This window comes from Mus caroli, chromosome 1 (assembly GCF_900094665.2).
Source record: "Mus caroli chromosome 1, CAROLI_EIJ_v1.1, whole genome shotgun sequence".
NCBI classification, from domain to species: domain Eukaryota; kingdom Metazoa; phylum Chordata; class Mammalia; order Rodentia; family Muridae; genus Mus; species Mus caroli.
This window is the reverse complement of record NC_034570.1, coordinates 165,739,791-165,766,124: the sequence shown is the minus strand read 5'-3', so window position 1 is coordinate 165,766,124 and position 26,334 is coordinate 165,739,791. Positions and strand designations below refer to the sequence as shown.

The 26,334-nt window shown below is 42.5% G+C and overlaps 2 protein-coding genes across 2 annotated transcripts in view; one reads left to right on the top strand and one right to left on the bottom strand.

Annotated features, from left to right (window-relative positions):
* Positions 1-12,378, top strand: part of Opn3 (opsin 3) — a 30,945-nt gene extending 18,567 nt beyond the window's left edge. Inside the window, exons 2-4 of the mRNA XM_021175208.1 lie at positions 9,179-9,498; positions 11,026-11,277; positions 11,643-12,378. Of these exons, the coding sequence (XP_021030867.1) occupies positions 9,179-9,498; positions 11,026-11,277; positions 11,643-11,906 (836 nt within the window). The 3' untranslated portion in view covers positions 11,907-12,378. The remainder of the gene's footprint in view (positions 1-9,178; positions 9,499-11,025; positions 11,278-11,642) is intronic.
* A 1,578-nt stretch (positions 12,379-13,956) lies between these two features.
* Kmo (kynurenine 3-monooxygenase) overlaps positions 13,957-26,334 on the bottom strand; it is a 29,843-nt gene continuing 17,465 nt past the window's right edge. Inside the window, exons 8-15 of the mRNA XM_021170309.2 lie at positions 25,572-25,643; positions 24,515-24,636; positions 21,152-21,299; positions 19,704-19,761; positions 18,033-18,115; positions 16,386-16,487; positions 16,236-16,295; positions 13,957-15,154 (exon numbers count right to left, since the gene is read on the bottom strand). Of these exons, the coding sequence (XP_021025968.1) occupies positions 14,975-15,154; positions 16,236-16,295; positions 16,386-16,487; positions 18,033-18,115; positions 19,704-19,761; positions 21,152-21,299; positions 24,515-24,636; positions 25,572-25,643 (825 nt within the window). The 3' untranslated portion in view covers positions 13,957-14,974. The remainder of the gene's footprint in view (positions 15,155-16,235; positions 16,296-16,385; positions 16,488-18,032; positions 18,116-19,703; positions 19,762-21,151; positions 21,300-24,514; positions 24,637-25,571; positions 25,644-26,334) is intronic.

The following is a 26,334-nucleotide window of genomic DNA, read 5'->3' as shown; positions in this document are numbered from 1 at the left end:
CTGGAACTCACTTTGTAGACCAGGCTGGCCTCGAACTCAGAAATCCGCCTGCCTCTGCCTCCCAAGTGCTGGGATTAAAGGCGTGCGCCACCACCGCCTGGCTTCCCTAATATTTTAATTTGTTCATTTGAGTTATCTCACATTTTGTTCCCTTGGTGCCAAATTATTAACCTGGCATGCTGGAGTGTACTTAGAAACTAGACTCATTGCACTAGGAAGGGCACCCTAGCACCACTCCATAGCTCATTCACAAGAAGATTTCTTTTCATGGATTTAAAATGACCTCAAGCTTCCCTCAGGATCACAGTCAACTTTCTTAGGACAAATCTTTCTAGGAAAAACAATCCAGAAAAGGCCTTGGATCAGCAGCCAGATGATCTGGGTTTTCATTCAAGCAAGTTCCTGTGACCTCAGGCTCATCAACACAGTCAGCACACTGTCCACCTTGAGTTCAGTGTCCTCTGGGAAGCAGGAATAAGCACAGAGAGGGATCTAATGGGGCTGTCTCCCTCAGCTACAGTTGCAGGGATGAGCAATTGCCCAGAAAGAAGGAGAGAAGAGCTAAAAGACTGCCAACCCAGGGTCAAGGTAAATAGTCCAAAACGGGGATATCTGTCCAAGTTGGGCTGTAGAAAGACAGCTGAGCTGGAAGTCAAAGGGGTTAGAGACCAGTGAGAGCTGGTATCAGAAGACCTAAATAGTGGGCTGAGATCATGCAAGAGAAATTGTTAGTGTCTTCCAAGCTACCACAGGGTGTCTAGCGTGTCCATGCCCAGTGTTTTACCAGCTGCATCAACAACTACTTTCCTTCCTCCCTTTAAAAATTACCATATTTAATGGACAAAACCACAGGCAATACTAGCGAGGAGCAGCATAAACAAGAACGGAAACAGCAGCAGATGTTTGAACTATGAGAAGAGAGTCATAGACCAAAGCATGAGCACTGCCAACCAAGTGACTCTCTTTTGGGGACTTGATGGCTTTGATAAGGCAGCTTATTATTATGAGTCACTACAGGCAGCTGCTTCTGTCTGGCAGTCAACAATAGGTATTTTTAAAGTTCTTACTAGAAATTGTTTTGAAAAATAAATTTTGTTCTATTTGGATGAGATTTTGTCTACATATATGCATGCATACCATGTGTGTACCTGGTGCCCATAGAGGTAAAAAAAAAGATGTTTAATCCCTTAGAATAGGAGTTATGTAGATAACTGTGAGCCACAAAGTGGTGCTGAGAACCAAATCTGAGTCCTCCCAGACAATGTCTCTTAACCACTGAGCCATCTCCTCAGTTCCTGAAAGAGGTTTTGTTTTGTTTTTAAGCAAACTCTGTAAAACACCTTTTTAAGAATTCTAACTTTTATGCTTTTCTTCTTTGGTTTTGGAACTGAATCTTGTATACTATCCAGAAAGATTTGTATTTTAGAAGAAATAGTTGAAAATAGAAATTGAGAAAAGCAGGAAGTAGATATGAAAGAGGAGATCATTCATTAGAACATTTTTTAACCTAAATAAGGTAAATCAAAAACAACTGTCACATTGGTGTTTTGGAGAGTTATTGCTTAAATGGAAACTGAGCACAGCTTGGCAAATCCTAAGCTTACAAAATGACCTGATACAGCAGCTCATCACGGTGATGGAAAGGATGCAGTCAGCAGCGAGCAGATTAAATCTCCTCTCCGAACACTCTCCTTCACTTGCAGGGAAATGCTGATGATTCTGAAACTTGGACTTTGGAAGCAAGCTCTGTAGTTTGAAAACTGGCTCCGTTAAATGGCAATGGCAATGTGTGCTATAGTGTTGAGAAGATTAAGTGAAGCCATCCAGGAGGCTGCTCGGAACCATCTCTGACACACTATAAGTAGTCCACTTCTTGGTGTTAGTGGGTTGGAATGAACTAATTAACTATTAGAGAAGGGGGTAAGGAAGTTTTCCAAACAAATAGACATCATAAACAAAGTATCAAAGAATTGCCACCTTGCTTAAAATATCAAGCAAGTGTTTTCAAACATATTAAATGTACTTCTATTCCTTAATGTTCAAATATGAGTAGAGGCTGCTAATTATAAGGAACAGAACTGATGCCTCACTAAAATGATCATATGATCCAAAGGATTTTTTGCAAGGCAAGCAGTTTTACTTTTTCAGATGGATGCTTAATCAAGCAGGCAAGCACACCCAGCCAGGGCCCTGCTGGAGTTTTAATCCTAACAAAGAGATCCTGTGCCTTTCTACCTCACATTGGCTAATTTAAAGTGACACAGTTGTTAGGCCAAATGCAGTTTTGAGCACAGAGAGCAACCTTGATGCTAAAAGAAGTGCTGACCTTAGGAGAATTTTTACATTTTTGCAAACTGACTTCTTTTTAAAATTTTAATCTTTTCTTCTTCTTCTTTTTTTTTTTTTCTTTTTCCCCTTCTTAACCCTTTGATATAAAAGGTAGCAGGGTTTGGATTGGTTTGGTTTGGTTTTTGTCCTACTTAACCCTTTGATGGAAAAGGTAGCAGGTTTTGTTTCCCATAAAAGGAACAAAGTAGCATCTTTGTGAAGTAGCCTTCAAATGGCTTAGTTTCCTTTGCCCTATGCAGATAAGCAAAGCTCATTCTCACCTCTTCCTGGATAGGATCAGCAGGCTCCGCCCCATCTTCCTGGCTTCCTGCTCCTCACCTTTAACTACCAGTTTCCCACAGAAGGTCTCTTCTCACTACCAAGGAGTTTCTCCTACCACTTTCCTTGAAGTGGGTGTGTGCTACTTCAAGTGATGGATGGGCCCTACCTCAGTAGCTCTTCTATCGAACAGATACAAACACCTGGCCTAGGAGGCAGTACTGCTCTAAGCATTTGTTCCCTTAAAAATTGCTTATCCACTCTTGACAATGATCTAGAAATATGCTACTAGATGTGACCATCTAGTGGCCAAAGTAGAAAATAACGTTGTTCTGGAGTATTTGACTTATCCTGTATTGAAGCTCAAGGGCTCTCTCTCCAGTTCTGTGCTTTCTGCTTCCTCTGCACCAGCCTGAAGCAAGTTTACTCTCAAGTGTACAAAAACACTTTGGGCATTACCATTTTACCAAGTTCATTCACATTCTAAATGAAGCAGGAAAACACTCACAGTTTATCAAGTTCATTCACATTCTAAATAAAGCAACAAAGCACACAAACACACACACACACACACACACACACACAGAGCACATTTTGTTTTTTTCCCAGATACGGTAACTTTCTTGGTATCAAATGGATAATTATAAAAATAAGCTGTAATTTAATATAGGCCAATGGCCTCAAACATATTCTTTTATTTATTTAACGCCTATAGAACTTATCGCATTGTTTCCTACCTATTTCTTTTATAACTTCTGTCTTATCTCTTAGCATGGTGCTTAGTGTGCAGTGTGATGTTGTGTGTTTGTTGGCAAGTGCTGTAAGTGAATGCATCATCAAGCTGCATCTCACAGAACTGTTGGACTCAGGCTGATGCAGAGAATTAACATTTCAGGGCCTCTCTTGCATCCCAGCTCTTTAATTCTTTTGTATGTATGGGTGTATATATGTTTGTATATGTGTGTATATATTCTTCTGTGCGAGTATGGGTACACACACATCAGGACAACCTCAGGTCTAGGTCCTTGCCTTCCATCTTTGAGACAAAGTTTCTTGTTCATCATTTCTTATGCCAAGCTCGCTGACCCTGACGCTTCCATGGATTCTCTTGTCTATTCCTCACCTTACATATGAGAAGTTCTGGGATTACAGATCATGTAACTTTTATGTGGGTTGTAGGGATCAGAACTCAGCTCCTGACACTTGCCCAGCAAGCACTTTATCTACAGATCCATCTCCGTAGCCCTCAGCTTTGTAGCCCTCATCTACTTCCTATACATTTGCACCAACTCCATTAAGCTCTTCATATTCATCAATTCAAAATCCGCCTCTTTAGCCCCTCCCACTATCCCAGGCAGAGTAAGCCCCGCCTCCCTGGACTTCACCAGGATCCAGACACAGCATTACCTGTCTCCTGCTCGATAAGAAATTGTCAGCATTTATCAAAGCTGCTGGCTCCCAGCAGCTGGCAACATGGCCATGCCATGAGCAGCACTGTGGAGAGCCGACTTTGTAGTGTGCAGCCTTCAGAGTCTGAGGGGGCACAGAACCTCCCAGTGGCTGCATGGAGTTTCCAGGTACCTGGTTCTCAGTTCTCTGTTTCCCTTTGCAGTCTTCCCTGGTGATCTGCTTCTGGTCCCTAAGGCATTACTTTCCTTTATCGTCCTTCTCCCACTTCACAAAGGCCTGCTCCTTTCCCTTCTCAAAAGTTAGTCTGACTGGAGTGTGGCCAGCGAGGAAGGAGGAAGCCTCCAGGATTACAGCATAGGATAATTTAAAGTGTGGATGATGATACAAAAGAAATGAATACTATTACAAATTGTTAGGGAAGGCTGGTTCGATGACTCAGCAGGTAGACGCACTTGCTGCCAAGCCTGATTACCTGAGTTCAATACACTGATTCATACGTAACCAACAGATGGCAAATGGGGATTTCCCCCTAAAAGTCTGCACTGAGGACATAGTTTGTGTGTGTGCACCTAAAACCAGTCCATGGGCAGACAGACAGCAATTTAAATAGGCCGCTGTCCAGCAATGGGGAATCTAGCTAGATTAAGGTACCAACGACAGGTATTCTCTGCCTGTCCATGTTTTGATGGATGATGGTCCAGTGACAGGCCAGCGTAGTCCTCACAGGGCCGCAGCCTCTAAACAGGTCTAGGTGCGGGTGCTTCACTCATTGTTGGTCTGGTGTGTTTAATAAGTTCTTTGGTTTGATTTTTCTGATATTTTAATAAACCCAGCTAATGTTCCCAGATGACTTTGGCAAGTTTACGGGTGACACCATTTTTCTTTTTGGAATGCTGCATATCGGTCTGTTCCCTGTGGGCAGTGCTGGGCAGGAGGTTGTCATTAGCAGGTGGTATCCAAATGTACAATAGGTGCAGGCATCCTGTTTCTGTCTGCACTCAAAGTTGTGTTGTAAAATGGAACCACCCTTTTGGGATCCCTGCTGGGGACCACAGCCAGCCACCTTTCTCTTCCAAGATCTGTCTCTGTCCAGACTCTAACATCACAGTCCCAGGGAGCTCACTTTGCAGTTGTAGATGTTTCTTTTCCACCGAAAATACCCGCCCAATACATATTTCATGGTCCTTTTCAGATATATCTTTGTGAGGTCACCCCCACCATGCAGTCCATCAGGATTGCTCTTTCCCAGCTTGTTATTGTGCCTTAGCCCTAATGTGCAGTGGCTCCATCCCATCTCATGTTGCCCTCTCCTGCAGCATATGAGTCAGCCTTACTTTTACAGGAATACCTGAACATCAAGATGAGAAGGATCAACACCTCTAAGTCTTTCAAGGTCTACTGAGTCTTAAAATAGTCACAACCCACACCTTACCAACATAGCGCTACCTAAGATCATCTGTAGGGATGGGGAATGCAGAAGCCACTCTCGGCCAGTAGGTGGCATTAAGGCACAATCATAGGGTTCATTTTGGTTTTAATCAGCATAGGGGCCTTCATATAGAATTTTGCTGGTTTAAAATGGGTTTTCTTAATGCTTGCTGACAGGAGCCTGATAAAGCTGTCTCCTGAGAGGCTCTGCCAGAGCCTGACAAATACAGAGGCAGATGCTCACAGCCAATCATTGGAAGGAGCTAAGGAGGTTTGCAACCCCATGGAAGGAGCAACAGAGTCAACTGGCCAGAACCCCCCTCCCCCCCAGAGCTCCTGGGGACTGGATCACCATCCAAAGAGTACACATGGAGGGACCCATGGTTCTGGCCATGTATGTGGCAGAGGATGGCCTTGTTGGACATCAGTGGGAGAAGCGGCCCTTGGTCCTGTGGGGGTTCGATGTCCCAGTATAGGGGAATGCCAGGGTGGGAAGACGGGGGGGGGGGGGGGGGGGGGGGGGGGGGGGGGGGGGGGGGGGGGGGGGGGGGGGGGGAGCACCCTCATAAAGGCAGGGGAGGGGAAGAGGATAGGAGGTTTCTGGAGGGGAGACCTAGAAAGGGAATAACATTTGAAATGTAAATAAAGGAAATATCCAATTAAAAAAAAAAAGAAAACACAATAATAGAAGAGGATTAAAAAGTTAAACTAGAAAAAAATGGATTTCCTTAAGGGGATTAATTATCCCAGTTTATACATATATATGATAGTGCTAACCCTCTTGGCCTTCCCCATTCATACTAGGCTCCCTCCTGTTCCACAAAACTGTCTGGACTCCTTCTTCCCTTTCCTTATAGTACACATGAGAGCAAACACACAATGTTAAGAAGAAAGCAATAGACTCGAGGTCAGAATTGGGTTCTCAAAATAGTCTCCACTACCGACAGGGCTCCTTGGCTCTTCTGAGTCACAGATACCTTTTTCTGGAAGAATGGCACACTGTATGTATCGTGATTGTCACAAAGAATGGCACCACTGTATGTATAGTGATTGTCACAAAGCCTGTCTTAGGGTTTTACTGCTGAAAACAGACACCATTACCAAGATAAATCTTAGAAGGACAACATTTAATTAGGGCTGGCTTGCAGGTTCAGAGATTCAGTCCAGTATCATCAAGGTGAGAACATAACAGCATCCAACAGCATCCAGGCTGAGCTGAGAGTTCTACATCTTCATCTGACGGCTGCTAGCAGAATACTGGCTTCCAGGCAGCTAGGATGAGGGTCTTAAAGCCCACACCCACAGTGACACGCCTACTCCCAAAAGGCCACACCTACTTGAACAGAGCCACACCATCTAATAATGCCACTCCCTGGGCAGAAACCACAAAGCCTGATGCATAGCTGGCACCTACTTTGTTAGTGGCCACTTCTTTTGCATTCCATATTGTTCTTAATGTATGTACTACGTGAAATGTGAAATAATTAGCCTCAACACCTGATGATCTGACAAAGTAGCTGGAAAGCAAAGACAAGACAGCCCATCCACCTTCCTGGGAAAAGCTGTAGGAGTAAGTAGAAAAAAAAAAGCATGTAATCTGTACATGAGAGGATGAAGGTGTTCAGGTGTGTGTGTATGTGCGCACGTGTGTGTGGACACTTGAATACGAGTGTGTAGGTCAGAGGTCAATATTCACTGTTAGCTCTGTTGTCTACCTTGTTTTGTGAGACAGGGCCTCTTACAGGTCTGGAGTTTACCATGTAGGCTATGTCATACAGGCACATGCCTGTCTCCATGTGGCACATGCCTAGCTTTCTGTGTAGGCCCTGGGAATCAGGATCAGGTCCTCATGGCGAACACTCCAGTAACTGATCCATCTTCCCAGCCCACAGTAAATAAATTTTACTCAGAACCCACAAAGTGCTGGGGAGAATTACTAAGACATCACCAGGGGCTGTGGTGTAGGTCATTTCAAGTGGATCGCCCAGAAAGACTAATCAGACTACAGCTACCGTTCATTAATCCACATGTTCTGCCCAGGAGGATCTGAGAAAGGTGGGCCTTGCTCCTGCCCTCTTCCCCTAAGTCAGTGTCCTGACCTGTGTCCCCTCCCTCTCTTAGCCCTTGTTATTCCCTACCTTTGCATTTGTTGCTATTCACTGACTTCCTTGTTGGACTTTTTCTCAGACTTGCCATTGAACTTGAAGTTCTGTATGACACTGTTATCCATAGGACTTTATGCCTACTTCCTAGCGCCATGATTGCTATGTAGATAAACAGTAAATGAATAAATGAGTTACACTTGAACATGATTGATGCCTATACCCACTTACGATGTCAGTGTGTTGGCTTACCTTTAAAAATTCATTTATTCATCTCTAAAATATGTTGAGACTTGTTCATTTACAACAGAGAAATTCTTTTTCTAAATGTTCTTGCCTAAGAAGAATTAAATAGTATCTAATGGAAATCAATGACAAATTAAAGGCCAAACTAACATTTGAAGTTAATTATAAAATTAAATACCATTATATTTAATAAAAATGTTTATAAAATTCATAGAGTCAACTATATTTTAAACCTCAAGTTATGTCCTTAGCTTCTAGATGTCTTTTTAGGTAAATAATTATGTAAGGCTTTAATAGACTAAAGTTGGATTTCTGAACAACACATCTAATTTAACCCTCAGAATCTGTTACTGTAGTTTGCTTTGAGGTGCCTATGCTATTTGCTTCTGGTCTCTGTTCTCTGAAGTGCTGTTTCTTCATGCTGTGTTCCAGAACCCAGGCTTCTTTTGGTCTAGAAATAGTAAACACTCCATTATGTATTTGGCAATTACTAACATCATATGTATCAGAAACTATAATGGTACTGCCTACCCCTCCACTCTTACACACATGAAACACATGGTGCAGAGTCACAAGCCAAGGTGTCTCTTCATTTCATACTTTTCCAGTCACAGAATTTTATAATGTGAACGGACTTTGGTTTTATATAAACAGAAATCCAGGACCTAGGGAGATTACCTTATTCTCAGAAGCTATGCAGCAAGATAGTCAGAGAGCTGGAATTAGTCTACTTAACTCTTAACAGGATCCCATCACCTTCACGCTGCTTCTTTGACAACCAGTCTTGTTTTCCTTCCCTGTGAGAACCCCAGGTTCCAAAGGGATGTGCCAGGCATGGTGCATTGTATTACCAGAGCCCTTCTCTCTGTCTATTCAGGCTGCTTTGTTTAATTCCATACTGCTGTGACAAAAGCACTTGGCAAACAATTTAAAAGAAGACAGCGTTCTTTTGCCTTGTGGTTCTAGAGTGTTCCAGACATTGTGGTGTGGAAGGTGTGCTAAAAAAGTGCAGCTCCTGTCCCGGCAGGTTTTCATGTCATGGCTGGCCCTGAAACAGAGTGGATGAACGGGGGAGCTGGCGGCTTTTTCTGTTCTTTCTCTTTGGCAGAACTTTGGACAGAGGCTGTATCTTTTGGGACTTGGGTGATTTTAGGACTTTGGTCTTTGGCCTACAATCCATGTGCCATTTTAATTCTTCATTTTCTTTTATGGATAAATGCATTCCTAATTGATTTTCCTGGGGAGCCTGGTTTGTTATCACTCTGCATCTCTTGCTGTTTCTAGAGCATCCAATTGGCCTCAGATTCTCTGTACAGTGTTTGTGGTGGGACATAAGGTTTTCCAGGGACTTACCCCTATCCATATTCTTCTTTCCTTTCTTGCAGGGTTCGTTTCCATTACCACCCTCACTGTGCTGGCCTATGAACGTTATATCCGTGTGGTACATGCCAGAGTGATCAACTTTTCCTGGGCCTGGAGGGCCATTACCTATATCTGGCTCTACTCCTTGGCATGGGCAGGCGCGCCTCTCCTGGGCTGGAACAGGTACATCCTAGACGTACATGGACTGGGCTGTACCGTGGACTGGAGATCCAAGGATGCCAACGATTCTTCCTTTGTGCTCTTCCTGTTTCTTGGCTGCCTGGTGGTGCCCATGGGCATCATAGCCCATTGCTACGGCCACATTCTCTATTCTGTTCGAATGGTGAGTTGAAGGCTGCAGATGTCCCTCTCCAAACGATGCCCACATTTGTCATCTGATGTGAAAAGAAACAAACCCTTCCTAGATGATCAGTTAGTCACCCAGAATTGAAAAACTCTGCGGGCGGGCCTTAATCTCAGGTAGAACTTTGCCCTATGAGTCATACCTTAAGCAGACAGCAAGGGATGGCATGGCTCCCTATGCACCACCCTCTAACACCAAAAGAAGCAAGGCAAGGCAGATAGATGGGACATTCCAGTCCACAGCCCACAGCACTCCCAACAGTTAAGGATTCGGAGAGGAAAAGTTACAGTTTCCACTGAATTTATGAATCAGATCATTCCGAGAGCACAGGAACCCACTTACCAGAGACTGGTAGAGGTATAAAGGACTGGAACACACAATGAGCAGGTTGTATGTGGGAACTGGCCACAAAGAGAATGTAGTAACTGACACACAGGCCCAGCAACATGGCAATATTAATTTCAGCCACATGCCATTTCCCAACTGCTGCGTGTCTGTTAGGGTGATTTATATGCGCACTACACGTATAGGTCTATATGACTGATCATAACTAATTTTGGAACAAGTTACCAGCAGAGTAATTCTAAGGGAAGGGGTGAAGGCAGGGAATGTGGCTAACAAAGAGATCTCACTTCAGCCTATGTTATTATTGGAGCAGAGAACTCCATGCAAACAATTGCCCGTGTTTCAAGCGACAGGCTTCTCTCTGTAGAATGCCCATCATGGCACAAGTCTGTGACCCTGTGACCTGGCTGGAGAATTTATGAATCAGTGCTCGAAAAAGCGGTTTCCTCAATCATGAAGAAATTGTTTCTATTCATCCACGAGCCTTTTGTGTTTTCTTTTGGGGACTCAAAAATCTAGATAAAATAATTTATTTTACCTTTATTAAGTAAGTTAGAAAAGCATTTAAAAGCCATTAAAGGGAGTTTGCGAGGTGGTTCCTGTGAGTAAAGCAATTGCTGTTCAGATGTGAGTGCCTACATTCGGATCCCCCAAATCTAGGTAAAGCCAGGTATAGTGTAGTAGTGTATGTCTGTAATGCAATAAGTTCTATAGCAAGATGAGAAATACGGCAGGAGAATCTCTTGAAACTTGCAGGCTAGCTGAGAGACCCCATCTTACCTGGAACAAGGTGGAAGATGGGGGCCTGCATTGGAGGTCGTCCTCCACACATGCACTGTTGGATGCATGTGCCCATCCTCCTCATGCCCCCTTCCCTCTCCTCCTCTCCACTCCCTCTCTTTCATGCACGCACGCACGCACACGCACACACACACACCGTAAAAATTCTAAGGAGCTCTTCATTCAGCTCAACCACAGTAGGTTTTAGCTTGAGAGAACTGAAGACCAGAGAGATAAAGGCCAGGTCCAGCTGCAAGATTTAGGTCAGAAGTCAACCTCCTGTGGTCCTTTACTTTCCCAGAAGACAGGACAAACAATGGTGGCCACTTGCCTGCTCCAAAAGGAAGGGGTCATTTTCAGTCTCATCCTTTCTCCCTACAGCTTCGCTGTGTTGAAGATCTTCAGACCATTCAAGTGATCAAGATGCTAAGATATGAAAAGAAAGTAGCAAAGATGTGCTTTTTGATGGCCTTTGTCTTTCTCACCTGCTGGATGCCTTACATTGTGACCCGCTTCTTGGTGGTCAATGGCTATGGACACCTGGTCACCCCAACTGTATCTATTGTTTCTTATCTCTTTGCTAAATCAAGCACTGTGTACAACCCAGTTATCTACATCTTCATGAACAGAAAGGTAAGCTCTGGCATTACAGACATTCTTTTCCACTCTGGGTAACAAGGAGAGATAGACAACTTAGATGAGTGTCAAGGATAAATAAAGCAACAAATCTAAAGAAAAAGAACCTAAGTCAAGATTGTAAGTGTGGCGGGGAGGTGGCTAAGGGTGTTGGTTACTCTTCTAGCAGACCGGAATTTGAGTCCCAGCACACCCCTGTCAGGTGGTTCACTACTGCCTGTAATGCGAGCTTCAGGGTATGTGATATTCTCTTCTGGCTTCTGCAGGTATCAAATGTGTTCACACACACACACACACACACACACACACACACACACACACCTTAATAACTGACTTTATTGCTCCGTTGTTTCTCTCTGCAGTTTCGGAGGTCCCTTCTGCAGCTCCTGTGCTTCCGCCTGCTGAGATGCCAGCGGCCTGCTAAAAACCTCCCAGCAGCTGAGAGTGAAATGCACATCAGGCCCATCGTGATGTCACAGAAAGATGGGGACAGGCCAAAGAAGAAAGTGACCTTTAACTCTTCCTCCATCATCTTTATCATCACCAGTGATGAGTCCCTGTCAGTCGAGGACAGTGACAGAAGCAGCGCATCTAAGGTTGATGTCATTCAAGTGCGTCCTTTATAAGAATGGAAGACAGAGTCCTATATCAGCCACCACACAATGTCTCTGTCAGGAGTGCCCCAGAGTCCCCATTTGGTGTAATAGTGACAGAACCTCTGTGGCCCTGTGGGAAATCTGAATCGCCCACATGTTGTTTGTATTCAAGAAGCGACTGAGCAAGACAAATTATTTTAACTCAATGGGTGCTTTATAACTTGAGAACCTCCTGGTGGCACAAGATGAGCATCTGGCGTCATCGTCTACTATGCCAGGATTTAATATTTGAATGACTGTATTTGCCAAAGCACATAATACATTTTGTTTATCAAATGTATTTCACTATAAAAATAACAATCTCATATACACGTGTACAAAGACTAGAACATCTGGAGTATGTTGCGGTGTTGAGTCCTGTTCTGTGCCATGATGTGTGTTTGACCAATTAAATTTATTGAAGAGATAATAAATCAATCCCTACTTTTATCTGAAACCCAAAGGCTGTTGTCATGTGTGTAGTATAGCTGCCAGGACTTCAGATCAAGAAAGCCAGTTCCAGAAGATTCTGTAGGAAGCAATGTAGAAAAGCAGAGTCTTCACAGTGGTCATGTGAGTCATTGGTACCGCCCTGGAGAATAGGCATGGGAAACTGGGTATTGAGGGTAGATTGATACCACCATCTATTCATCTCAGAATCAGTTTGACAAAGTATCCTTTCTTTTTAATAAGTTCCCACTTTTCTGTCAAAAGTTCTACACCAGAGGAGGAGTTCCCCATAAACAAAGTATTGTTCAGAGAGAGGTGAAGATAAGTATTTTAGTATGTTAATACCATATATTATTATTATTTAAATTTTACTACATTTATTTAGTGTATGTGTATGCACACACATTCATATCATACTGTGTATGTGGAAATCAGAGGGCAGCTTGTGGGAATCCGTTCTCTCCTTCCACCATGTGGGTGCCAGAGATCACACCTAAGTCATCAGGTTTGGCAGCAAGCTCCTTTCTCATGAGCTACTTCACCAGCTCCACCCAATCTATTATTTAATTTTCATTGTTTATCAGTAGGCTCCAGGTGAGTGAAGAGGACACCTTCCCACGTGTTGTTGTCCATACCTGGGGGAGAACAGAATACCCCACATATGCTCCTCTTTGCAGGGTTACCTTGAGTTGGAAGTCACTGAGCAAAGCAAGAGAAGAAAAGCCACCCCCCCACCCCCCCCCACCCCCCCGCCGCATTTGCCAAGGTGACCTCCTAAGGATGCTAGCCCAGGGATTTCAATCCTTTGCTTTGGCATGTGTCTAAAACTTGACTTCCTGCTGAAGCTGATGTAAGTCAGAGCTTTGTAAGCCAGATTACATGTCTTTTGATATGTTTTGTAAAATGTACTAGATGTTTATTTAAGCTCTTTCCCAACAATGGTGCATATTACCCGGATCCCCCTTTTAAATATTCTTTTGTTTTTTTAACTTAAAATTACATCATTTCCTCCCTTCCTTTTTTCCCTCCAACTCCTCCTATTCACCTCCTTGCCTCTTCCAGAAATTTTGGCCTCTAAAGACCTTTAATTCTCTTGCAGAGGCAAGTCTATGTGGTTATGTGCCCAGGGTGCAGGAGCCCAAGGAAGCCGGAGGGGTTGCATCTCCTGGAGCTGAAGTTCTGGGCAGTTGTGAGCTGCCTGAAATGGGTGCTGGGAGCTGAACTAGGAGCCTCTTCAAGAGCAGCACACATACTTAACAACCAAGTCATCTCTCAGCCCATTTTCTGAGCATCTCCCATATGCATATGAAATATACATACATGCTCCTAAACTTCAGTTTGCTTTCCTTTGACAATCTGCCTGTTATATTAGCCATGGCCAATGAACTTAAGATAAATAAAAGGGGGCTGGGGAGATGGCTCAGTGGTTAAGACCACTGACTGCTCTTCCAGGTCCTAAGTTCAATTCCCAGCAACCACATGATGGCTCACAACCATCAGTAATGGGATTTGATGGCCTCTTCTGGTGTGTCTGAAGACAGCTACAGTGTACTCATATAAATAAAATAAAATAAATCTTTAAACAAAAAGATAAATAAAAGGAACAATTGTTCTGTTTATTTTTGCAGTGCTGGTGAATCTAACCCAGGGTCCTATGCAGGTTACATAAGCGCTCTTCCACAGTGCTACATCCCTTACCAGGAAAACAATGATTTTTCTTTCCCAACACATCAAACATAGATTGTTAAGACCCAAGGATGTCTTTGACATTATGGGAAATGCCAATTTGTTTTATCTTTATTTCCTCAGGTTTTGATTTCCTAGTTAACTATTATGGCAGCTCTCAGAATTGACAATGAAAAGAACTTCTAAGGGTCCCAGTCAGCCAGCTTAGAGAAGACAGAAGCAGAGAGGGTATCTGTGCACTGCACTCTGATGACGAAGTTAACTTCTGCGTCTGTCTGTGGGACAGTCAAGGAATCACTTCTGTACGTCTGAAGTGGACTAAACTGTGTCTCCATGCTTCTGGAAAACACCCTCCTACCTCTTCTCCTCCCTGCTATAAATTTATTACTACTAACAACCCTTTCCCATCCTTCACTTAGAATGCCATTGATAGCTCTTTCCTTCTTTTTAAAAACATAATAATTCTCAGGTCTGGAGACTGGGAAATAAAACAGATATATCCTGGAACTCTTCAGAACACCTTGTCTCTCATTCTCAGCTCTACCATAGCAAGTGGCTATGAGCCTGCAAGCCCCATCTACTGCCATAAAGAGGAAGTAGCACTAGGCAAGCAGTGTTGTTGATCCTATATTGTCCTCTCCAGGAAAAAAACATGGGTTCTTTGGGGAAGTGAAACTTCCCAAAATTGCATATTTAAATTTAAAGTGGCCCAGCCCAAGCACGCAAACTGATGAGACCCTATCAAAACAGATTCTTCCCTCGCTCAGCTGACAAATACACAAACTCCTCACCAAACTTAATTCTAGGCTGACAATTAGTTTCCAGTAGTGAACTGAATATGCAATGGAGACATGCTTTTCACCCTTGAGACTGAAGAGGAATCAAACATTTGCTACCCAGAACTATGACACTATGAATTTGTCCTAGTAACTCCATGGAACTTGCAGAGAAATGTCTGTACTCCTAGTCCAGTAGCCAGTGGTTCCCATCCAGGCAGGTCTTCTCAAGAACTCCAGAGGTCTCAGGGACAGATGGTGCACAAGTAGGTAGGAGCCTCCAATGGCTATCAGGGACCCAAGGACAAAGAGTCCTCTGTTTATCACCTGCAAGCACAGCAAAAATCCAAAACTTTCTCTCACCTAACTTGAGGCTCACGGTTATGGCTAGCAAGTCCCTGGAGTTGGCCCCACCCACACCCCTAGAACAGGCAGATATGTGCTATGTCCAGCTTTTATGAGGGTGCTGGGGATGTCTTATAATCGTGCAGGAAGTACCTTACCAACTGAGCAACCAACTTTCTCAGCCCTTTCGTATTTGTTTTTACAGAGGTAGAACTTACAGATAGATCTTGATTCTTTCCAAACCATTCCCTACACAGTGAAGGGATCTAGGTAAAATCCTAGCCTGGGTGTTTAAGCCTTCTTAGGTCTCTCAGATTTCCTTAAGCACATCTTATTCCCACGTCAGCAGGATGATGAATGTCCTACTTGCCTCTCCAGCTTCCATACAGCCATTCCTACACCCTGGGCCTCCTGGCTCATGTTTCTTCATTCCTCATTCTCTAGCCACTCCCATATTCTCCTTGCAGTGGCTCATGGAGCATCCCCCACCATATCTGTCCACCTTTTCTATTAGCCCCTGAGCTACATGTAGGGTAAGGGACAGCATCTTGTTCATCAAAGTATCTGGTGCAGTATACATGCATCCAATAAAACTATCAATAGATAAAATTCCCCAAAGCAGTCAGGAATTGGAACTGCTTTCAATAGCACCTCTGGCTCAATGGCTCAAGAGGCATGCATTGCTGTGTTCTACACTACATTCCAGTAGGCAGTGTTTTATAAATGATACAGTTGGGTCTAATTTTACAAGTTAAGCCTACAAAGATACCACATAATGCAAAAGTTTAAGAATGGATCACGTAGCTAATACAAAGTAAAAAGCTGAGAAATATCAGCCCCAGTTTCCTCTTCAATTTCTCTTTGCTTCCCTGCCGTGCACCCCCCACCGCACCCCCATCACGTAGAGTGTGTGCTCTATACTCTGTAGGCTCAAGACAGGTTTTATCTGGAAGATAAGCATGTCTCTGTCCTGTCGTGTCCATATTTCCCTGACAGAAGTGTGACCATGAAACTGTATGACATTTCAACAGATCATGTTTTTCAATAGCTTTTTTTTCCCAACCTTTTTTTGCCAATGCCAACGCAGCACTGCCTCATGGTATCTTATTCTGGTGAAGGCGACCTGCAGGGAGATTTAAAAAGCATCTGGTGTGTTCTTCAATAGCTAAACAGAGGTCCTCTAGTGAGGGGAAGTCTTTAATCCAGTACTTACCATGGTATAGAGAGGGATAAAGGTAGAGGGCATGATCGCGTGAAGAAATTTATCCAGGAGCTTTTGGAACAGGAACCACCTAGAGTTGACATGCGCTCGCATCTGTAATGACATGAGTCTTAAAAAGACTATCTGGAATGAAGCACCTCTATTTCCTTATAACAACATACTACTGTTCTTCATTCACAGTTGTCACAATCACAGATGCTAACAAAAGAGTCAAATAAAATCTCATTTTCCAAATAATTATTTCCAAGGCCTCTTAACAAATTTTAGTAGTACAAGACATTACCTTGAAAATGAACAAAATCTCGTCTGGTTTTATCCCAGAAGACAATTACAATGTAAAAACCTTTGTTTTGACAAAAGATTTACTGAACCAGAATTTCTAGCGACCTATGAGCTCACAGATCTGATCAATTTCTGTTGCCCGCTACTTAATGGGCAACAAGGATTACTTACAGCCATGTCTGTCCTTGTTTATATTACATCTTAGAACAAGAGCGTTGTAGCCATCTGGGTCTTGCTGTGTGTGTGTGTGTGTGTGTGTGTGTGTGTGTGTGTGTGTGCTTACATGAGCATGTATACACACATACACACATGTGTAGGTTTGCACACTTCTATATGCATGTGCATGCAGAGACTAGAAGTGTGTCCTGTTCTGTCACTCTCCCCCTTATTCCAGGAGGCAGAGTCTCTCACTGAACTTGGAGATTTGCTCACATCAAGCAAGGCCCTCACACTCTGTAGCTACAAAGTGCATGACTATACCCAGCTCTTTTCCCATGCTTCCTGGGGAAAGGAACGGAGGCCTTCCTGCTTGGGCAGCAAGTGCCCTCATCCAGAATTGTCTCTTAGCCTGTGACCTACTTTTAAAGTCAGGCAATAGATATCAATGATGTCTTCCAGAGTCTTCTAGAACTCTGTCATATGTGACACAACTATGCACAAGTTGAAGTCCACATTATTTCTTTCTGTCTTCAAGAGAAATGAGAACGGTCACAGTTTCCCCTGTTTATTGTGTAAATTTTTTTCCATTCCACTATTTTTAAAGCAATAACAACAACCATTCTTCACGAATGTATAATGGAATGAATGTATAAGTCTTAAAAGGGATCAGCTTTCTGATCAAGAATTCCGTTGGTTTGACACATTGTTTTTATTCTATGGTGTTCTAAAGAGTCAGGATATCCTGTTAAAAAGTCATTCAATATTTTTAAGGTCCCACAATTATTTTAATGTATCTTAAATTCATATTCCAGGAGAATAGAGTATGGCCAAATCCTAAATGCCTGAAATTTGGATTTGTGAAATTTTAGATATTTTGTCATCCTTAGCTATCTGGCTGTTTTCTATGTATTCCTGAAATGTAGGCAGACAGGATGTGTAGGAGTCTTTGCCATTGGCTACATAGTAACACTCTACCTATATTTAAAGATTGTTTTGTGTTTGCTTGTGTGTGTGTGTGTGTGTGTGTGTGCGCGTGCGCGCACAGGTGCATGCTCACGAGTCTATTTGTGTATACACGTGTGTTCTTGTCCATACATATTTTTATACAGCATATAGGAGATAGGGATGGAGCAAAGGAAAATAAAAGAGCCTTCTAGTCTATAGGTTAACCATCATATGGAGCCAAACTTTGCTCACCTCTATGTAATTGTACATAGATAGGTCTGAAATTGCATGGTCATCCGGGATCCTAAATCTTGAGAATTCAGGAAGGCACATACCTAGAAGCCAAAATTAAATAAAATATATATGTATTTAAAACAATCTACCAAAAATAAATGCTGTGGAGATATCTCAGTGGTTAGGAGCACTGGCTGCTCTTCCAGATGTCCTGAGCTCAAATCCCAGCACCCACTGTGGGTGGATCACATCCACCTATAACTCAGTTCAGATCTAATGCCCTCTTCTGGCCTCCAAGGGTATCTATGCTACTTTAGTCGCTTCTCTAGTTATAGAAACAATAACTCTGCATGCTCATATGCATTAAAAATATTTTCAAAAAGCAAAATAAAATAAAATGTTAAAAAAATATATACTGGTCTCCAGCTAGGTCAAACTAAGCAGTGTTCCCACTAGCAACGTATTAATCTTGTAAAACTATTGATTACCCCAACAGTCTACAAGTATTGAGCAATGCCTATAGAGTATTTCCTGTTGTGATCAAATAAATCTTAAAATAAAGCTCATTTTAGACAATTGGTTGTTAAAATTGTCATTTCCCATATTTCACAAATGGAAAATAATTCAGTGATGGTTAATCTATACTGTGAACTTGATCAGATTTAGGATTACCATGGAAACACATCTCTGGGTGTGTGTTTATAGGAATGATTTTCAGAGAGGCAGAACTGAAAGAAGAGAAAAGACCTACCCTTAGTACAGGGAGCACTACCCAACGTGCTGGCATAATAAAATGAACAAAAAGGAGAAAGCAGACCAAATGCCAGCAAGTCTTTCTGCTTCCTGACTGGGATGCACTCTGCCTCATACCTCTGACTCCACAGCATCCCAGTCCCACGAACTCCCATAGATCCTCACTCTGTAAACTGAATCTTTTCCTCTTCATGTTGTGTCTCTCATTATAAAAAACAAGTAACTCTGTGCTCATGCAGTGCCTTTACATGATGCTTACTCCTTATTTATTACCCTTTCTTGTGCATCTTTGGGAGCTTAAGTGCTTATGAGGGTGTGTTGTGAAGGCTGTAAGCACATGTGGGCTACTGAGGCGGGAAGGGAGAGAGAGGTGCACAGCTCCACCATGATTTGCTGCCCTGAGTTTTCATCTGTGGATGAATCACTGCAGGGTCCTGGTCTTAGGGTGGGTCATAGTGTCCCTCGAAGGCCCACGTATGACATGCTTGCTCTCCAGGTAAGGGTTGCCTTGCAGGGGTGAGGCCTGCCAAGAGACCCTTGGGTCACTGGAGGCATGCCCTTGGAGGGGACTGTGGGTCACAGTCTCTCTTTCACTTCCAGACCTCCTGGTGAGTGAGTGGTCCTGGTGCCTCACCGGGATGCTGCCTCTCCACAGGCCTAGTGCAAAGGGGTCAACTGATCACAGAGTAGAACTTCTGAAATGGAGAGCCACAGTGAGCCTTTTCTCTAGGTTGATTACCCCTGGCATTGTTACAGTAATGGAGAGGTGACCAGTATGGATGGAGCTCCCTGAATCCTGGGCTTTCCTCTCTGAATGCTCACTGTCTGGGATAAGCAATGCCTGTGGCAGAGATGTTATTCACATGCCAGGATCATAAATAGGCTCGCCATTAGTCACCTGGCCTAGTCCATGTCCCACTGAGAAGGTGCACTTACTAAGATTATTATTGAACTTGTCCATTAATTCATCAAATACCAAGCAGTCTTCAAAGCCCTGAAACAAGAGAAATGGGTCAAAGATGAGGCAGAAATAATGAAACATCTTATAGCAATTATGAACAGAACTAGTATTAGCAGGTATAACGCACAGGCTGTGGATCCTTAGTACATAACCGATAGGTTCTTATCTGATATCTAATCATGATGCAAAGACCAGCAGCTGGGCCGTGGTTCAGTCTTTGCCCCACTGATATCTGTAATGAGTATAGTGATTCTGAAATTAATGGAAAGATCAATACATCTGTGATGTGGGTAGATCTCAATGCTTCTTTAAGACTAATAATTACATTTCTCTACCATGAGTTAGTTTTAAACTATTCAGGCCTTTAAGATTCGTGTTTAGAATGATTTTATGATCTAAGCATATAGTTCAACAGTAGAGGACTGCACCTGCCACACAATAGACCTTAGGTTCAATCCCCACTGCCGCTAAAATAATTAATAGTAGGGTCAAATTAACTTAGTTCCTATAACTCAAACCTAATGCAAATGTTGAGTATGAAGAACTTCAGGAACTAGTAAGATGACAGTGCGACAAAGAATAGGAACCCTGAGTACTGTACTTCCATTATCTACAAATTCAAACTGCAGTTTTAGACACAACAAAAAATATATTTTCATATCAAATATAGTGATAGCATTTGAAATAAGTAATGTCTGCAGATTCTTTAAGGCGTGGCAACTTAGAAACATGTGATCACAAATAAGGCCAAGACAACGGTTTTAAATTTTTACTTAAAAATAATGTGTCTTCTCTCTACAAGTATTGGAATGGACACCTAATAAAACTGTAGCGTTACAGTGAATGGGTGGGGATCAGGTACGTTATGCAAAATACTTTGTGTAGTGACTCCTGAAGGCAAGATTTGAACTAATGCTGGAACCTGGGCATATGTACACAATGTTACAACTGATGCTTTGCGTATTGTCTTATGAATCAAAGGGCTTGCAACTGCTTTGTGAGAAGCTTACAAGCATATTTTACTTGGAATATAGTTTATTATTCAAGCAAAATATGACTAGTGATTGCTAAGCTATTGTCACATGTACATGTATAAACATGCAAGAAGTTAATGAGATTCTCCAACATTAACATCTAATAAAGCAGCACTACATCTTACAAATCTCTTTCTACCTAGGATAGCAAAATTGTCATGAAGGGAGTAGTATTCCATTGGAAGCTGTGCTTTCCTCTACTGAGTTAGTGTATCAAATAGTCTGGATCCTTCGTGGAGTTGAAATCACCCTGACTGAGCAGCTGGAGAGACGAGCCAGTGGGCTGTGTTCTTGGAACAGTGAAGATGGTTTAGAGCTCTTATTGAGGATTTACTGCTGGAGGTAGACTTGGAGTGTTCTAGGAGCCATCCTACAGGAAAAGAACTCACCGCATTCATTCCTTGCCCAAAAAATGGGACAATGGCATGAGCGGCATCTCCCATCAGCACACAGTGTGACTTCAGGTGGAAGGGAGAGCACTTCACTGATATCATGGGCTGGGCAGGCAACAGAAAGAAATCTCTCATGAGGGATTGCCTTTGGAAGAAAGCAACAGGAATACAGAAAGGTTACTTGTGTGCCAAGCACCGCTAAGTTTTTCCAGGTTTATTGGCTTCATTACCATGATATCTTGCTGAAAAACAAACAAACAAACAAAAACAAAACAAAACAACAAAAACCAAGAATGCCAACAGTAAAACATCAAAGGAAGGAAGGAAATGCAGTTCAATGGAAGAAGGCTCACTTAACATATGCAAGGCCCTGGTCCATTGCCCAGAAACAGGGGAAACAAAGAAAAGGGAAAATGAAGTTTCTTCTAGGCTTAAATTCCACTCTTCTGGGGCTAAGAAGATGGCTAATTTCATAAAAGGCTGGCCATGTAAGTATGAGTAGCTGAGTCCACAGTCTTAATTTCCATGCAAAAAGCCATGTATGGTGATACCTGTGTAACATACAGGATATGGCTGTAGTATGTGTGTCTATAATCCCAGCACTGAGTGCAAGGAGAGACAGGAGGGTTCCTGGGGCTGAATGACAAGCATTCTACTGCCAGATTTTGGGCATTTATTCACTGTGTTACAACCAAAATGTGTGTCAGTAATTTGTAGAAAAGATTCACAAGCTACTTATACTTGAAATATGTTTCAGTCACCAATACAATATTTGACTAGTGCTTGTCTAGATTGCCTATTCATCAAACCCAAGGTATTCATCTTGCCGACAAGCTAGTCTACTTCATAGACGAGCTTCCGGTTCAATCACAGACCCGATCTTCAAAACTATGGTGGAGAGCCATAATACTGGTGGAAGACAGCCAGGATTACCTTTTCACCTCCAGGAAGATGCACATATGTGTGGGCACATGAACATTTGGACCACCTCCACATGGACATCACCATAAAAACATGTATACACTCAAGTCCACTGTTCCAATCACCATTATTTGTGATAATGTTAATCACACACGGAAGGTCAAGTCTGGCAGCATTTAAATAATTTGAAATGTGACATGTATGTATCATGTCATAAAAGCATTGTTATGTACATGAGCATGTTAGTGTTTTCAAATGTATTGTTATGTGTTAGGCTGTCTTCAAAAACACCAGTGTATTTTTGACTCTTGTGAACAAAAGGCACAGTGCATTTTACTAGACCACAGCAAACAGATACTAAGTTAGTGTGAATCCTTGTGTATTAAGAGATGGGTAACAGTAAGCAAAATCCTGTCTGAGGAGGTTTTAATAAGTCGGCCAATGTGTATAAGACTTCAATGGACTGAAGTCAACCGAACATCTCTATTGATGAGCATGGTGAGTCTAAACACAAAGAAACCTTTGTTATTTGCGAAGCATCCACAGAGGTTTTTTTTAGAAACTATAAATACAGAAACACTACATGTCCTCAAGAGTCGTAAGTCTGGGGCCATCAAGCTGACTAGGCAGGGGAAGGTGCTTGCTGGCTAGCCTGATGTCCTGAGTTCAGTCCCCAGGAACCACATGATGGAAAGCAAGAACTGACTCCTGCAAGTTGTCCTCTGACTGGGTGTGCCTGCCCAGTGCCCCCTTTCCAGCAAATAAACAAACGTGTAATGTAATTTAAAAAACATTTAAAGAACGTGAGGTCTGGCTAAAGATGCAAGAAATGACCGTGGAATAATTTTAAACTACGTAAGAGCTAAATTTGGTGTGCAAACAGGTTCTCTTCAAGGGTGGAAAGTTGTGGATCTACATAGACCAGGAACTAGTGACACCTGGCAGTTTTGTTTTTTTAAAGGTTTATTTATTTTGTGCATATGAGTACACCGTAGCTGTCTTCAGACACACCAAAAGATCCCATTACAGATGGTTGTGAGCCACCATGTGGTTGTTGGGAATTAAACTCAGGACCTCTGGAAGAGCAGTTGGTGCTCTTAACGACTGAGCCATCTCTCAAACCCCCACCTGGCAGTTTTTAAGTCCTGCTATGGACCAGGGTCACACTTTCCCTTTTACACAGTTAGCTGTAGATTCTGTAACTCCACTATCAGAAAGGCACCTTGGTCCAGGCATCAAAGGTCCAAGCTGGGAAGTATGAGGCAGAAGGAAGTTTGCAATATTACTGTAAACCAGGCCTGGTGGCACATGTGTTCTCAGAATCAAAGGCCGAGGAAGGACTCTTGGTGCCAAGTCGGCTTAGGCTACTCAGAAACAAAAACAACTCCTGTTCCTCTTTAGCCTGATTGCTCATGTGTCCCAAATTCATGTGTAGAACCCAAATCCTCAGTGTGATGGTAGCTGCAGCCAGGAACTTGGGAGCTAATTCACTCACTCACTTGTGAGTCTGGAACCCAGAGCAAATGGGATTTATGTCCTTACAAAATCCCCTCCGTCATAGGAGTTCTCGAAGGCGGAAGGTGCCCTTTTTGTGAGCCAGGAAATAGCTCTCACTGTGGTGCCTTAATTTTGAATAGCTCAGCTTCCAAAAACTGGGAGAGATGGGTCCTGTCAATTCTAAGTCACGAAATGTGTGGAAGGCTAGATAGATAAGACTCTTCCTGTAGTGTTGTTCTGTCTTCCCAGAGCAAACACTGGAGTATAAGCAAGCCAGCTGTTGCTTCTGTTGCGGGGTGTGGTGGTGGTGGTGGGGTGCTAGAGGAGTTGGAGGATGCAAAGTCCTTCAATGGGACCATACAGCAAAGTACGTGTGGAGGGTGATGCTGACAAGGGCCAGTTGAGCAGCAGATCATAAGCCAGCTATCTATCTAACTCACTCAGCAATGGGTGGGACAGAACTTAATCAGTGTCACCAATTTTTACAAGGATCTTACTCAGTCCTTCACCAACTGGCCCAAGTAGGTAGGCTTGTGTTCAAAGCATTTCGTCCCAAGGAGCCCTGAGCATCAGAAAACACATGACTAGGAAAGGGACAGACCTGAGCCCTGCATCTGCTTTGTCACTCACGTATCTCCATCTCTCGATAAGAAGACATCGAAACGAGTCTTGTGGCCCAGGTAGCCTGAGGAAGGCCCAGTGATGCTTGTGCTTGTGTTTTCAGGATAAACTAAGCCCATTTTTTTTTTTTTTTTTTTTTTTTTTTTTTTTACAGAATCTCCACTTACAACAGAGAGCCCACTTAGACTTTGCTCTAACGCTGGCTTCCAGCCAGTGTGTTTTAGATTTTTTTTTTTTTTGAGAAAAATCGAAATAGTTTTGTTTGAATTTGAACAACTCAAACCAAAGAAATTAACAGTGCAGTTTCACATGAAGACTTACTCTCCCATCAGAGGGATAGCATCTGGAAAGTTCTTCTGGAAGAAGTCCAGCACATCGCTGCGTGTTGGAAGTCTTTCAAACTCCTCAAAGGGCATGAACAAGGTGCATGTGAAAGATTTGTCCTGAGAAGGAGAGGAACAAGGTGAGAGAAAACACATACCTGTGATGTTGGCACTAAGGGTGGACCGCTAAACCACAGGGCTCTTGCTGGGACTAAGATGTCCTAGAGGGGAATTTCCAACTCAGCTTTGTCACTTTTCCCTGGAGGAAAGAGCGGCTGTGTCTCAGAGGTGCTCCTTGCCTCCTGGGTCACCTGGAGAATTGCTACCCTGAAAACCTTCCATGTTCACCAAGTAAATACTGCAGTCCTTACATGGCTTAGATTGGTCAATGTGGGTTTTTTCCCCCTCCTTGTTTTCTTCCTCTTAAGACATATTGATCCTGTGATAGACAGCCACAGGAAGAAAAAGACTACCAGAGAACACACAGCAAGCTGGCTATATAAGGAAAGATCCTAGAGACAAATGAAAGAACACACACACACACACACACACACACACACACACACGCACGCACTTGCATGTACACCCTAATTCTCCATACACCTTAAAAACTGGAATTTCTTTCTGATACATAACCTAAATCTCTTTTGTCTTTGCTGTGCCCACTTGCTCCTAGACTGCCTCTAATGCAGATGACAGCACCATAGATATGGGCTCTTCATTATTCACATAAGTACAGTCTTCTTTCCAAAGTAAACATTTAACTTGCTTCCAGTTCTTCCTCAGAAGCCCAAAACTTCAAAGACATGATCATTAAATATATTAAATATGAGATCAACTAGGTACATAAATGTCCAACACAAAAGTAAGTGATAAAAATATTATATATAAATATTTTATATATAAACATTATATGTTACATATAAAATATTATATATATAAACAGTACACACAAACACACACACACACACACACACACACACACACATATATATATATATATATATATATATATATATACACATATACATATCCTATAAGAATTTGTACATTACCATGTTCGGAAGGGCGATCATCATATAGGCATTTCTAGGCCAAATGTGAAGACAGTTAGGTTCCATGGCGTACTGCAGGGCAAAGAGCACAGGTTCAATTAATGTAGCTCATCTCTTCTGCTGCTTTGCACCTTCCTCTGCAGCATTCTAGACCAACCCCATAGATATGGTACATTGCATGTGTGTTACTGAATGAAGTAGACACTGTCTTAGAAAATACTTTGGGTTCCATCCTTAGACAAGCTTTTCATAACCATTTATTCCAAGACTGGAGAGCATACTATTATGAGATATTCTTTCTCTTTCACCCTGTCTTTCTACGCATATAAATATGCATGCATATTTACATATATATGCAGTATACATATGTATGTCCATGTACATAAAAATATATGCATATAAAACATACATGTGGCTAGATGCATATGTATGTGGGATTCTATGCAATTGATGCATATGTATGTGGGATTCTATGCAATTGCTTTGCCCTTAGTGCTTTTATAGATTGGGCAATTTATGCTTCCCCATTCTTTTTTATTCTGTGAGCTCTCTAATTTTTATTGAGATGCTTTTGAAACAGTAGTTTGAATTTATATATTCATTGTACATGAGACTAAGTTATATAAGAACATTTTCAAACAGATAAATATTACAGTTTGAGCATGTACCTGCCCCTTCCTCCTCCTTCTCAACCTGCTAATTCTCTTTGCTCTCCTAGGCTGGTTCTTTCCTACTGTCACATATGTGACTGTATGTGGCTATA